Source organism: Trachurus japonicus, chromosome 3 (genome assembly GCF_045865225.1).
Source record: "Trachurus japonicus isolate A0001 chromosome 3, Traja_1.0".
NCBI lineage: Eukaryota > Metazoa > Chordata > Actinopteri > Carangiformes > Carangidae > Trachurus > Trachurus japonicus.
This window is the reverse complement of record NC_140909.1, coordinates 17,980,681-17,995,249: the sequence shown is the minus strand read 5'-3', so window position 1 is coordinate 17,995,249 and position 14,569 is coordinate 17,980,681. Positions and strand designations below refer to the sequence as shown.

Sequence of the window (14,569 nt, the reverse complement as noted above, 5' to 3'; positions counted from 1 at the left end):
AAAAAAAGCCATTAGCTGCTCTCTCTTTGGTTAAGGTCAACATGTCAAAACCTCCCGGATCCCACACCATATACTGTACAGACAGAGAAGTACAATTTAAAATGAAATGGGAAAAAGAGACAAGACAAAAATGAATACCCAGTGTGCTGAAACCAGACCTAGAACAAACTATGTCCATATTATTTTTGTCATATGGAGCACATGAGCTCTGCAGTGTTTTCAAAATCTCCACATTTTTCTCCACAAGCAACTTATTTGTAGTGTCAAGTAAATGTTCCAAACTGTTTCCTCGAAAATCATTCATGATAATCTACTTACTGTTAGATCTTGATAATCTATAAACTAAGTCATTAGTGTCCACCAATTTTATGTACCACTGTGAGGGAAAACAACATTAACAAAAAAAAAACGAAACCAGCAGACTGAGGCAAAAATCCTGTGGTAATTGCATACCTATTCTGACCAATGACAATAACTTGTGCTACAAAGAAACGCGACAGAGTCCTTCACACAATGGAGAAACCATATAGAATGAGAAGAGCCTCTTAAGCACTAAAGCTCAGAAGGATTTATTTTGTTGTTGAAACAACAGGGTTAAGACCCGTGCTGTCCTCACTGATAGATACCATCGTAAAGCTGTGTTTAGCAGAGTCTCGATCCGCAGAATCTCTGCAGTGCAGCTGGTGCGTAAAATGTCATAACTGATAGCAATTTCCTGAGTGACTGAGTCTTTTAATTTCAAAAATAGATATATAGGTAAACCCCTGAATTGTGTATTTATAAATGCTTTAAGATTCTCTTAAACATGTGATCTTTATGTTTGATGGGGATAATCCAGTGAGACAGATTTCAAGAAAATAAAGAGCACTCACAAGTAGAATTTCTCATCCCAGACTGGGTTGAGGTTGCCAAAGATGGTCTTTGTCCTGCGTTTGGTCTTCCCCACCTGGACGGTTACGTAAGGGTCGCTGGAGCCGGTTTTATCTTTGGCCTGTAAGCCCTGTGCACTCATGACTGTAGACAAGACAGGGTTGAAGAGGAGGAAGAAGAGTCATCATAAACACCGCAGGCAACATACAGTATCTGATCATGTTAAGGTTTAGAAAATTGAATTTCATATAGTCACTTGTTCCAAATTTGTTTATGATATAACTGAGCTATAATTAAATTCACTCGATTGTCAGATGTATATTATTTTGGAAGTCAGGAAGCATTGCACTGGGGGCTGAGGTTTCCTGGAAGACTCTCACTTCCATTCATGAATCTGTCTCCATTACTCAGTTGCCTGCATTTTGTTTATTTGGTTGGTTGCTTGGTTCCAATTCAAACATCAAAGCCTCATCACAGCTTCCGCTGCCGACAACTTTGTTCACTTGCCAAAAGCTGAGGCAACAAAGCTGTTCTTTGGTTCAATGGCCATAGCCATTATTCATCTTTTTTTTTAATGTGCTCAATATATCTATGATTTGTCTATTCTTACAACCAGGCTATTCCACCCCCGTCTGTGTGCCCACTGCTTCAAAATGCCCATGCTGAGCTAAAACTTGGCTTCAATAAAAGATCCGTGATTCAGAATCTTATTTCCACACTCAGAGAAGAAGGTGCAGAGAAGGAGAGACAGTAGTATTTCACAGCGTCATAAAAGGGAAAAAGGACACTGAGACATTAAATATGCATAAGTGACAGTCTAAATAATTCAGGGTACATATATCCTTCAGTTCAATGCTGACTGGAGTTGGTAGGCAGGATATAGAGGTTCCAAGGGCCATGGCCTGCTTGCTCCAGGAGTACTAAAATCAAATGCCTCCTGTAGTAAAGGAGGGGCCTGAGAGAGCCACATGTACATATAAAGGATTCAGTAATCTTGAGACAAAGGGCTTGTTGGGTCATTCAACAGGGTCCTAAACCCCTTCATCACACTTTTTCATGTAGCGATGATGTATGGCACCAAGCATTTTGTCTAAAAAGACCTGACAACTCAGTGAAAGCAGGTTTACACCTCTCTTTAACACATTGCCTACTGTATGTACAAACAAGTGAAGATTGAAGAGTGTGAGCCATTAGCTCCATATGAGCAGTTATCACATCTTACCACTCTGTGTGTGGGGTGGAAATTGGCCCAACCGTCAAGTCCAGGTTAATCTTGAGCATTTCTCAGCTTAATTTAAGAGGGAGCGATGTTTTTGCTAAAGTTTTTGTAACGAATTGATTCAAACTAGGTGTTGTATGACCACGTTACAGGTTTACCTTCAGAGAAAATACCTGCCTCAGCACGTTAATATTTGCTGAGCCTGGGGTGGGGCCAATTAAAACCAAATAAATTGTTATTAACTATGTATATGTCTACATCCGTACAAAGACATCAGGGTGTGTTTTAGCTTTTTTTAAAAATAATATTTTCAATTAATTAATTTAATTGAAAAGAAAAGATGATAAGACAGATAATTTGATGAAAAACCACTACACAAAATAAACATTAACATTAACGTGCTAGCTAGACTTTCCTGATTGCATGTTTTGTGCATTAAGTCCACAACAGAAAAAGTGATAAGCTTCAATTTTCAAAATAGCCGATTATAGTGTCTCTGATCTGAAGGTTGATATTCTCTGCCAGGCCTTGCTGTGTGCCTGTTCACCAGAAATACGGGATCTCAGGGTCACTGTCAGCGCTAATGCCAGTTTTTGTTTATCTAATGATGATAAATAAATAACAACTCAATAACTACAGTCTAAAATGAGGCGTTCAATAAACCCCCGGGAAATTGACCAAGGCAACCTCGGATCTTTCTCACATCTCTCCGACTCTTGTGTACCTCTCCTTTTAATTTATCCTCTTTCTTCTCCTCCTCTCCTCCACTCTTTTCCATCTCCTATCCAATTTTTTCCCTCTACATCTCTATTTGTCTCCCTCCCTCTCTGCTTCTGTTTCTCTCCACTCTGAGACACAGCGAGAAATGGTGGGCAATAAACGAGCTGAGCCTGGCACTGATACCACTCCACCAGATTACAGTCGAGGTTTGAGGCTTCAGACAACATATTACAGACATTGCATTGGCTTCACATATACAAGTACATAAACATATTAATGCTTGTTCATTTGCGTTCTTGTAAAGTTAATGATTCCCTAATGCATGTTAATGTTAATGATATTAATATGAACACTGGAAAACTAGGTTTTGAGCCAGCAAAAAATAGAAAAAGGAACAAACAGCAGTGGTTATGTAATTAAAGTGGGTATAAAATAACACAGAAATTCTTCTTAAATATGCACATGGGGTCAGTTTTATTCCCTCTCACTAATGGGGCTGGAATATAAAGAAAAAACAGGTTAGGTAAGAAAAGGAAGAACACTGGTTTTCAAATTACTTTTCAATTAAGGAGACAGAAAAGCAAAAATGTTCGGTCTGACTTGTTAAAACACTCAAGCATTATGTAACCAAAAGAACTAATGGTTCTACCAAAATGGAGCAAAATGTGTGTCACAAAAAAAACAACATAGAAATACTTTTCCATCTGATCATCTCTGTGAAGGAGTATACTGTCAAACTGCACTCTGGGGCATGATGTTTTGATTGGCACCTGGCAGAACTAAAGGTGCAGCTCTGGAGGGCTCATATCCAAACTACACTGAACAAAGGTCTTTCATCATATCTGCATAACCGTATATCTGTATTAGAGTGTTAGTGAGCTGTAAAAAAGGCATAAAGATCTCTGTCAGCTGCAGCAAGTACTCGTCAACCCTAATAATAAGTCATCATAGCCTCTTTACTGCAGCCTCTCAGGTACTTTTTATTTATTGTGCTGCTCTCCCACTGCTTAACCTCTATCCTATCATGTTTTCATTACAACTTCATGTCACAGACTTGGCTGCGATCTAAAATAAACATGTTACCAAAAACAAATAATTGGTGAATTAGTCACAGGATTGTGAATGATCGTAATAATTTATGACAACTAAACAAATCTTTATCTACTGTCCACAAAGCCCATTTTCTGATTATCAACAAATCACATCTCCTCTCTATGACCTGATCAAATTCTGTTTTTCCTAATTAAATGTACATTTCCATTTGGGGCTCCATGTCAGAGGTTAATGACCAAGACCTTAAGGTTAATAACAAGTAAATACTAATTAGAATAACAAAGTTTGTCATCTGGGATGGGCTTCACTTGTAATGACAGTTTTGTTGATTTGGCATCGGAGGACTGAATAGAGGGTTAAAGGTCATGTTCCAAAAGGTCAAGGGTTGCCAGCAGCAGCAGAAGGCCATTGATATTTACAGAGCATTTGTCACAGTTTGGCTGACTGATAAATGTGCAACCAAAGCTAATAAAAAGAAAATCTTATAAAGATTCTATTATGGCATTGAAATCAAAATGAGTTGAGGAAACTCACAGGAGGTAGACTAACCTGTGATGCTGATTTTGGCAGACCATTTTGAAGTCCCATCGAGCACAGCTTGCTTGGCTATTTTCAGGTGGCTGGTGAAGTCCTCTTTGGAGATGTGGAACATCTCCTGGATCACCTCGAACACTTCAGGACGGTTCTTCTCTCTTATCTTCATGCGCTCCTTCATAGCCATGATGATGTTCTGGGTTTTGTCCTCTGCCCCATGTTTGGAGCTCTTCTCCACAGCTCCTGAAACAAGTAAGGGTGACAGAGATGCATCTCAGTGCCACTGAATCCAACACACATTTGTCATAGTCTCATTTTTTAATAACAAAGGTCACTTTATTTTTTTGCCTTAAATTATATACACATATACATATACAGTATTGTATTGTATATACTGCCACAGTGTGAAATCATTCTACATCTAATCAGATCTTATATGTCACTGTGACTCTACACACTATGTCTGCATGAACATCTATGCAAGATTAAAAATCTTGTGCCATTATTCATGTGCCTGACGCATGGCATGTCTGTTGGTTAATTCTCTATATCTGTATCAGTGTCATGTACTCTATCTACAGTGCTTTAAAGAGTGCAGATGGAAACATGATAAAGATGAATCCAGTTTGAACTATGAAAAAAACTGATATGTTATAAAACGCTGACTTTAACAACACTCAGGAGCGTAGCTAATCCACTTAAGGTGTGCAAGGATTGCCGTGAGGATCATCCTGAAGCCAGCACGTCACATTGTTCACCTCAGCCTCTGCTGTAACAACGTGGGTGAGCTTGATTGAAAAAGCTGATTGGAGATTGGGGTGAGTGTAAGTGACTGTTTGAGCAGAGTAAACATAGCACGTCATTTGAAATAATGAGTAAACTCATGTGTGTTGTGTGTACACCAAAACAACATTTAAGTCAGAAAGATTCGATATGATGATGAGTGTTACAACGATGTACCACTGGAGGACTACAGTATGTGTGCGGAAAGCAAATGTTTTTAGATTTAACTCATATCTGATGGATCTGTTAATTACTCAAAAATTACAGTATCAATTTTTCAAAAAATAAAATTTTCTGTAAGAGGTCTTTTAGGCATAAAAACATACTTGCTTTCTCTCTTTCCCTCTTTGTCACACACACACAGCACATTTGTGGGTACATATGTTTGACTTTCAGTGAAGAGTGAATCAAAACAGTACAGGATGTAAAAGGAAACAGCTCAGCCAGTGATGTATAGATGATGCATAAATAAATCGGCTTCCTTACTTTGTAAACAATCTGCATTGAGCAGGTCTTGGCACTTCTCATGACACTTAACACCGCACTCCGAGCAGCGCATGCCCTGACGGGCAATGCCCCACAGCAGCCCCTCACACTCATGGCAGTAAGTGGGGGCAGTTGCTGTCCACACCTCGAAGTTATGGGGTGTTGTGGATGATATTGGGTAGATCAGGGCCTGGAGTGTCTTCTTGAAGACATGTAGTTTCTGAAAAAAAGTTAATTGAGATATTGAGGATATAATAAGATACTGAGGAGGTGCAAGGCATTCTGGAGTATAAAAACAAAGATGGAAAAGTGTGTGCTGATGAAAGAAATAGAGGAGATACAGCTGATGTTGTTATACTCTCATGGCACTATGAGCTGGTAAAAATAAGATTTAATAATAAGATATAACAACTTCAAAAGTTAATAAAAAAGTTTGCACTTAAATTGCTTTTCTCAAGCTCAGAATACATGTTGATATCAAGAGAAATCCACCTGTTCAAAGACCACCATGGACGGGTATAATACGTTTTAGTTTATAAGTTTCACAGAAACCTGACCACAGTGGGTTTAATTCAACTATTCTGCATCTGAGGTACATGCAGATCTGCATTGATCTTGGCATTAACACAGCATAACTTTTCAAGTGCAGCTATCATTTATTACTATTCAGTACTGCAGCATCGTTCACGCTTTCTTGAAGAAAGGGTTCTAACGATTATGTAAATTATTGCAAGACATAACATGAAGGAGGCTTGGTTGATCCTTTACTGACTACCATATTATCAAGTCAGCCCTATGAGTAAATCAGACTTGCATCTCAGAGATCAACAGCATTCTTTACCAAGAGGCCTTGCTCACACACTGTGGTTTACTGACAAAATCTCCTTCAGACCAAATACTAAAGTCGACTACAGGCCTGTCTAGACTGATTGCTGTGTAACAGAAGCCTCTTCAAATTGAATGCTTTACTGCAGCAGCCCTTCCATCCACAAGGACCGGAAAAAGGGCCGGGACTTGCCAATTCTTGAAGGCAGAATCAATGGATGCTGTAAATAAGGTTTTTAAAAGTGAGCATTATCCAGATTGAGAGAGAGAGAGAGAGAGCTAGAGGGAAAGTGACAGAAAAAGAGAAGGAGATGTATGGTGGTTAAAATAAATCTAGAGAGGTACTTGCACTCCACTTCTACTGCGCTCCACTACTCACCTCTGCTCCTCCACCCCTCCCGCATGCTGTCAGCCCCCAGTGTGTTGACAATGTGCTTTAACACCTGAACAGCAGCGCTACACTTTACAAAGACTAGAGCGTGGCCCACTCAGATGCGCATACAGACACAAATACACAGAGAGTGCAGAGATGATTAAATGAAACCAGATGACAGGACTGCAAGGTTATCTAACATTGTGAGACTTTGCTGATGCAATGGAGAGGCTGCTGAACCCTGGAGGACCTTTCATGACACTCATAGGGAAACAGAGATTTCCCTTTTAATCTGAGGATGATGAGATAAAGCAGATGTCTCTGATTTATCCACAACTTCCCCGTGAGCTAGAACAGAGCCACAACCAGAGGCATTCTCCTCATCAAATTTAATATTGAACTGTCTAATTCCGACAAAGCCTGTAAGAAATGAGTGAGCCGAAATGTGTACGATCAAAGAAATGGCAGAGACCTCACAGTCCCTGCTTTTATCAGCAAATTGACTTAACTCTGGCTTGATTTTACAAGTCAACTCAATCTTTAAAATGGTCCTACACCTGTGAAACGTAGAACAAATTTTCTGCCTCAGCACTCTTTGACCATTGCATGAGTAATATTTTACCACTGATTTCATTTCCACAGTCTACTTCTGCCTTTTGAAATGTCCCTCCTTCGCTCTATCTCCTCACTGTCAGCCCTGACACCCTGTGTCGCACTGTGTTGCCTGTGTGGGAAGAATGCCGCATGTGTGACTCTCATGTGTTACACTGGTGAAACCCTGGTGATTTTTTGTTGCGAGACACTGCTGGATTTGATTGACAGCTGCAGCCTCTGCCTGAGAGCGACACGACAGAGCTGAATCTAATCTCTCCACCTCCTTTCCAATTTCACCACCTATTGTCCTTGTCAGCCACTTCATTGACAGTGCAATCCTCCTCATCCTCTTCCAAACCTCTACACCTCCAATCTTTAACTACTCCACAATTTTAGCTGTGACTGAGAATCACCTGACCTACATTCAGAAAACTGTACTTACTGTATGTCCTGCAAGATTCACAAAACCAACCACATTAAACAGGAGAGCATTTTAAAATCAGTGAAGTCTACTTCTCTACTAACAACCAGCCTGATGTTATCTGAACTGACTTAAAGCAACACATCACATTTTATTTCCACATTGTTCTTGACCTGTGTCAGATCGCAGCTTCCTTCCTCCTTTGTACAAGTGAGTCCCTGCCTTTGTCTCAGCAGGTAAGCGTGGCCCCGGTTTATGTTGACAGTCGTAGTTAAAAGTCTCTGGTGTTCAGATCACTGAGCGGACACACGGGGCATTAGCCAGCCCACACATAATGTTCCTTTCTGCTCTAAAAAGCAGATGCATGGGAGACATGAGTCAGAGAGAGAATGGCATCAAGAGGGAGGTCTATACATCCACAGTGACAGAGTAAGACCGTTAAATCTAATTACTATGTATAATGTTGAAACAGAGAAAAAAAAAAATCAAGAGGGAAACGTTCTAAATAGATTCAAACATCTGTCCCGGGACCAGAGGGGGGATTGTTCAACATCGCTGCCTGATCAGTGAAATCAGGGCTGGGGGACCATGGTGACAATTTGTCACTCTCAGCTCTGATCTTCTTTTATTCAATGCTCACTTCCCTCCTTTTCTCACGCTGCTTTCCTCTGTCTAAGTCCTCCACACTCTTGGACTACATATGGTCGTTCAATATTCTCGCAGTCCTCACAGGGAAGCACTCTCCTGGACTTAATGCAGCAGATAAAACTCTGACATCTGTTCGTCCTACTTACAAAGAGTGCACAATCTGCATTTGCTCGGAACTCAGTTTCCCTCAACCGCCAATTACTGAACTCCTCTTTTTTTGCTCCTAATCAGGAAACCGGACATCTATCCCTAAAGTTCAAACCTTATTTACCACTGCAGCCCAAGAATCAACTGCCTTCATACACCAATTAACACACTGTGACTATCATGTCATTTCCCCTTCATCTGGGACATGAGCTGTTCATCCCTAAAGCCCCTTTAATCAAACCGACGGCTATTAGTAAGCAACCAAGCCCCCTTTACTTTAGGGCAACTGGGCATGTGTACCATGAGGACCAAGTCAAGTGTGCGAAATAGATACGTGAAATGAGCAGGCACACAAATCAGTGTGAACAAATTGTGGGCAACGTCTCTCATTTGAAAAATATGAAATATTTGTGCATGATGTACAGAGCACATTTGAATCCCGTAATCTTGTAGACTTATTCAGCCCTGTGTTGCACATAAGTGGATGTGAAATTGTCTGCTTGTTTGTCTTACTGAGAAACTGCTTTCCCCTGCTGTTTGCCTCCTCCTCCATTTTCCCTCCGGGAGGGAAGAATTGCAATCAATTAATGCAGAGCAAGCTTTGGAGGTCAACACAGAAGTGTCTGTCACCATCGACTGAAGGATTCTGCCCCTTCTTTGTAGCGCTGCCGTCCTCAATGCACAGTGGTTATCATTAATTGTGGGGCATTGTCTTCATTTTTGAACTCAGCCAAATGATCTGACAGAAGGGGCCACAGGAGAAAGAGTGAGTAGCTGGCCATTGAGACCATTTTAATAAACTGCAGTGTGTATTATAGACCAAGGGACGGGCAGACGGACAGATGATTGCACACTGTATCTACATCTGAAGAAATAAGGCCAGGAAAAATGCAGTCCATCTCATTTTCATCTTGGAACCCTGTGTTCCTGGCAATGTGATCCTTGTCCCTCAAGTACAATGGCTGCAGCGCACAGCACAGCCGTAAAAAAATTGTCAGACTTCCAGCACCCTGCTCTCCAAACACCTCCCTAAAAAGTAATGAGAGCATGGGTCCAAGCATCCTGTGTCCCTGAACAACCCTCCATTACCCAAATAAGACTCCACAATAGCCAGTAACTGATTTTCATGCAGGAAATGTGAGCATGTTACTACTCACCAGGTCCTCATTATTCAGGGTAGACCGGTTCACCAGAGCGAACGAGATGCCTGCCTTTCGAGCAGTGAGGGTCTGAGAGAAGAAGAGGAGAGGAGAGATGAAGGATATATGCAGCGACCCATTTTACCTTTTTGCACTTTTATGCAGCATCTCAGTGTGGCACACAATGGCATTTTAAACACGTACATCTACTGTAGATAAATGGCTTGTGAAGGGGTGATCAAAGTGCGCAGAGAAAGTAAGCTTACCAAAGCCTGTGATTTCCAGAGAGGCCATGAATAGGGAATGAAAGAAATAAAGACATTTAATTAGACAAGGAGTGGGAGGGTGACGGCTGAAAGCACAAACAGCAGAGGACTTGGTGCTATTTTTTTAATCCATACTGAGCGCATAGGTGTCTCAACTGCCATGCAGGACTGCTGGTTAGGGCGCAGAGTTTTAGATTCAACTATCCATCAGGAGAGACTATACAGCTGCTGCATGATTCTTTATCCACTCATGCATTGGAGGTTACTTAACTGCAGTCATGCTTGGCGTTTATATTCACTTCTCTGTTGAATGAAGCTTTGATCATATTTTCTGCTGTCTGCTCTGCACATTAGTTTGACACAAACAGAGAAACGCAAGACACACACACTCATGTATGGGTGAAGCCAACTGTACTACACAACACCGACTCGCATTCATACACACGTAGAAACGTAGAAACACACACGCACATCTTCGTCAGACATTCACAAGCATACTTGTGACATAAAACAGTAGACACCCACACACGGCTTCTCACAAACACAAACAGGTAACACACGCGCACAGACGCACACCAAAACACACATGAAAATTAGCTCTTATATTAATATCCATTGAGTCTGGATGACCAGAAATTGATAAACATGTATCCCATACTGGAGGAAGTTACGTAACAGAGGAATGCAGACATGGACAGCTGACAATATTGGATCAGTCTTTACCACGACCCTCTTGTCTGTACAGCCCAGCTATGGTAAAGATCCATGGAAGCCATGGAGAATGTAGGAGGGAACGTGACCTCTACATGAACTGTGAGTGTTGATGTAAGTTTATCAACATGCACCAGCACTGCTGAGGTTGCTGCGGGCAATAAAATATGACCCTCTGTCCAGATATTATCTATTCAGCTACAATATAGCGTTCAGTGCTTTGTGAATCGATTTTCACCTTTTAATTTTGTTGTTTTTTTTGTTTACGGTTTTGCATCCCACCATAATGTGGGGGAACCCTGCTGTCCATTCCAATCAAACGCTGTTGCTGCCCTGAAGCAATCACACAGCAAATGTGGGACATTGACAAAGGAGAGGCATGAAAGGGGACCAATTAGATTGCTGACTAGTGACTTCATCCCAAGTGTAAAAGGCTTGCTCAGTGTCACTTTTACATGATTTAAAAGCCTCACACAGTTAAATCAGAAGTCAATGAAGTCTCTTAGATATATTTTTGGGTTGAGTTGTCAACATTTCAAGTTGAATACAAATCTTTTTGAGACCTGCTGAGCAACAAAAAGAAAAAAAGAAAAAAAAAAGAGGAAAAATGGAAGAAAAATGGCCAAGCATCGGCAAGGGTGAAATCTGACAACTCACTGAAAAATATCACCCATAGCTGTTATGGGTCTATGTCGGAATGGCAAATATACACGCAAAATCCAAAAAATAAAAATAAAAAATAAAAAACGACAACCCATACTTACCAAGACATTGTTGGTTATTAATTTCATGAGAGATATGGACAAATACAGCATCAACTCATGTTGTTCACTGTGATATAAACATTCATCAGCATCTATGTGTATGACATCAAGCTGCATTATCATTTCCATCAAATGCTATTTTATCACATGATAATCTAAAAGGGTGAAATGTTTTAAACATGTTTTTTTAGAGACTTAATTCAATAAAGTCTGATAATAATTCGTAATAATTCCATTGTTTTGTCTAATACATGAAGATGAGAAACAAACATACACAGGACAGACAGATACCAATGCAGAACATGAACCAACAGTTGTAAACAGACATGAAATCTCTTGGCGTCAAAACAGTGTGTTTTCTTTCAAAAAGCCTAACCATGTGGCACAGTGCTAACGTGGTCTGCATTGCAACAGGCCTCTCTGTGGGATACGTTATAGCACATTATGTTGCAATAAAAACAAATGGCAGAGCATCACTGTGATGCAATGTCTTAAACACCCTCTCTTGGCTAATTAATCATGCCATGGAGTTATGGCTACGTTTACATTTAACATTTCCTACTCTATTCTAAACGCCCAGAGTTTTAGGATGCTGTTTTTATTACCAGTCAACACTTCCCTAGCTTGTTTTTAAAAAAAATCTAAATTCAAGTTTATGTGACTTTTTTAAAACCTATTTAACTTTGCATAGCAGGTTGACATACAAGCGCTAAGTGTTTATAACAGTGTTCTTCAACCTTGGGTTCGGGACCCCATATGGGGTCGCCTGAAATGTCTAATTGATAGGAAAAATTTACTGAAATACACCACACACAAGCTTAAACAACTGTATTCTATACTTTCACTTTCTTGAATATAAATCGAGTTCAAATAAAATGCAGCATATAAAAATATCTGAACTGGCGTATCTTGATTCACGTGCAGTCACGTGATCGCAGGGTCGCCAGAAATTTGTGGTGTCAAAATGGGGTCATGAGCCAAAAAACGTTGGGAACCACTGGTTTATAATCATCACCGTTTGGCGCTTAAACAAACTTTTGATTAAAACCCCAAACAAATTGTAAACTAGGCTTTAATAATCATGTTACAGAGACTTCAGCTCAGAGTATATAAAGTCCTAAGGATATTAAAAGACAATAAAAAAATCACTGTCACTCTGCAACACTGTCACATATTATCAGGTTGTCAGCAAAGTTATTGTTGTCCTCAGCAAGGGCCCATACTTACACAAGAAAGGATTCCACCAGTGTGTTATAATGTGGGGTCACTCAGATAGATTGGACATAAATCACAAATAACCTTGTTGGGGCAGATGACTCACCAGGTCTCGGACAAGAGGCACTGTCCTCTTGCGGCGTAAATCTGGCATGCTGTCAATACCATAAAGAATACTGCCAGCCCTGGAGAAGCAGACAGATTTAAGGTGTATTAATATCATAATAATGCCATGCTGGGGGAGACATTACTACAGTGAAGGGGGGGGGGTCTTGATTTACACAGCTGGCAAACACCATGGATCATGCGTCCTATCTAACCTGTCTCACCCCTTCCTCTTCACTTTGCATGGTGCAGACCACCCACACTGGAGCTCCTTGTAATCCCTCTGACTCTCTGTTGCTCCCAGAGGCTCTGTCTCTTCTATGTTATCTCAATTTGTAAAGTGTTTCATGACTCATATTACTGTACACCTATCATTGGAGTAATTTTGCAAACTATGAATACCAAAGATGTTATACACAAAGTAGTGAAGCAACTATACAAACAACTGATTCCACACATCAAAATTTGACACAAATGCAGTTTCCGCTTCTCTTAATCTCTCTCCATCTTCCACCTTCCCTTGTGCACAATCCACAGATCCCTGGCTGCTTTCCCACCCGTCTTACTTCCTTTCCTGTGAGGCTCTCAGTAGCATCACCTCAACTGTCACTCACAGCCTCTCTAATGACCTCAGCATTGACATGGAGGCCCAATGCTTTCACACTAAAGCTCCTCAAGCTTTTCCCCCAGTACTCTCAGCAACATCAGTGGTGCGACCCTAAAGATACACAACGTGACGAGCTGCACAGGCCCTTGCCTCACCCCAGGGTCCTCGCCTCTTGCTGCCTTCATGCACAATGCGTGCTGCAGATGGCTGCACAGTCATGCCATGAAATGCGGTAAATATCATTATTATGTTCGCTCTTGACATTATGACAACAGTTGGCTACATCGCTAAGCTCTAATCACTTATCTTTCACATACACGTTCAGAACAAACCATTCACGAGCATTTCTTCACATGAAAACAATTAGATATGAGAAGTCAAATTAGTATAACTTCCTGCACAGATGTTGTGAAGGCATGACGCATCTCTATTCATCTTCTCTCCGTCAAATGACTCAAAAATGATGCACATGATACATTACTAATATAAATGGGGCTGCATGACACAGAATCAGCATGTTTCATTAACATTAACTGCTCCATCCATGTGCCTCAGCATTGGGGCAGAAAACAACACAGCAGCTCAGATTTGTGTAATTGTGAAGTGATCATATCAGGACGTGAGCTACCACTCACCCTCCAGACTGCAAGCCGAGCACTTTGGGGTCCAAAAGACTGCGAGTCTGCATAGAGATGAAACACAAAATGTAAGATAAGAAATATGAGGTAAACGTGTACACCTACACACAAAGCACAGTGCAGTAACAGTAAAACAAAACAAGCACACAATCAAACAAAATGTAAAAGGGAAAATACAGTATATTTGGAGGTCAATTCAGGACAAGATAAATTATAGGAGAGGAGTACAGCACAGGGAGAAGGGAGGGAAGCACCACAGGCAAAAAACCAAATTATTCCACATCAATGTAATTTGTGGGCTCAAGACTGAGAGTTTTGCCGCTCTTGGTGCTTCAGGCCAGATTTGCCTATTGTGTAATGCCCCCTCCTCACTGACCAAAATGTCCAGTTTGGAACACAAATCATTTTCTGAAAAGAAAGGAATAAAAGGATAACCAGCACAAGTGACATC

The 14,569-nt window shown here is 40.7% G+C and overlaps 1 protein-coding gene across 2 annotated transcripts in view; it reads right to left on the bottom strand.

The window, feature by feature from the left end:
* unc13c (unc-13 homolog C (C. elegans)) overlaps window positions 1-14,569 on the bottom strand; it is a 111,535-nt gene that overhangs the window by 68,092 nt on the left and 28,874 nt on the right. Inside the window, exons 4-9 of one of the 2 annotated variants that reach the window (XM_085764924.1) lie at window positions 14,116-14,162; window positions 12,875-12,953; window positions 9,831-9,902; window positions 5,666-5,885; window positions 4,412-4,639; window positions 873-1,014 (exon numbers count right to left, since the gene is read on the bottom strand). In XM_085764924.1, coding sequence (XP_085621050.1) covers window positions 873-1,014; window positions 4,412-4,639; window positions 5,666-5,885; window positions 9,831-9,902; window positions 12,875-12,953; window positions 14,116-14,162 — 788 coding nt within the window. The remainder of the gene's footprint in view (window positions 1-872; window positions 1,015-4,411; window positions 4,640-5,665; window positions 5,886-9,830; window positions 9,903-12,874; window positions 12,954-14,115; window positions 14,163-14,569) is intronic. The other variant, XM_085764934.1, reaches the window with a different exon arrangement.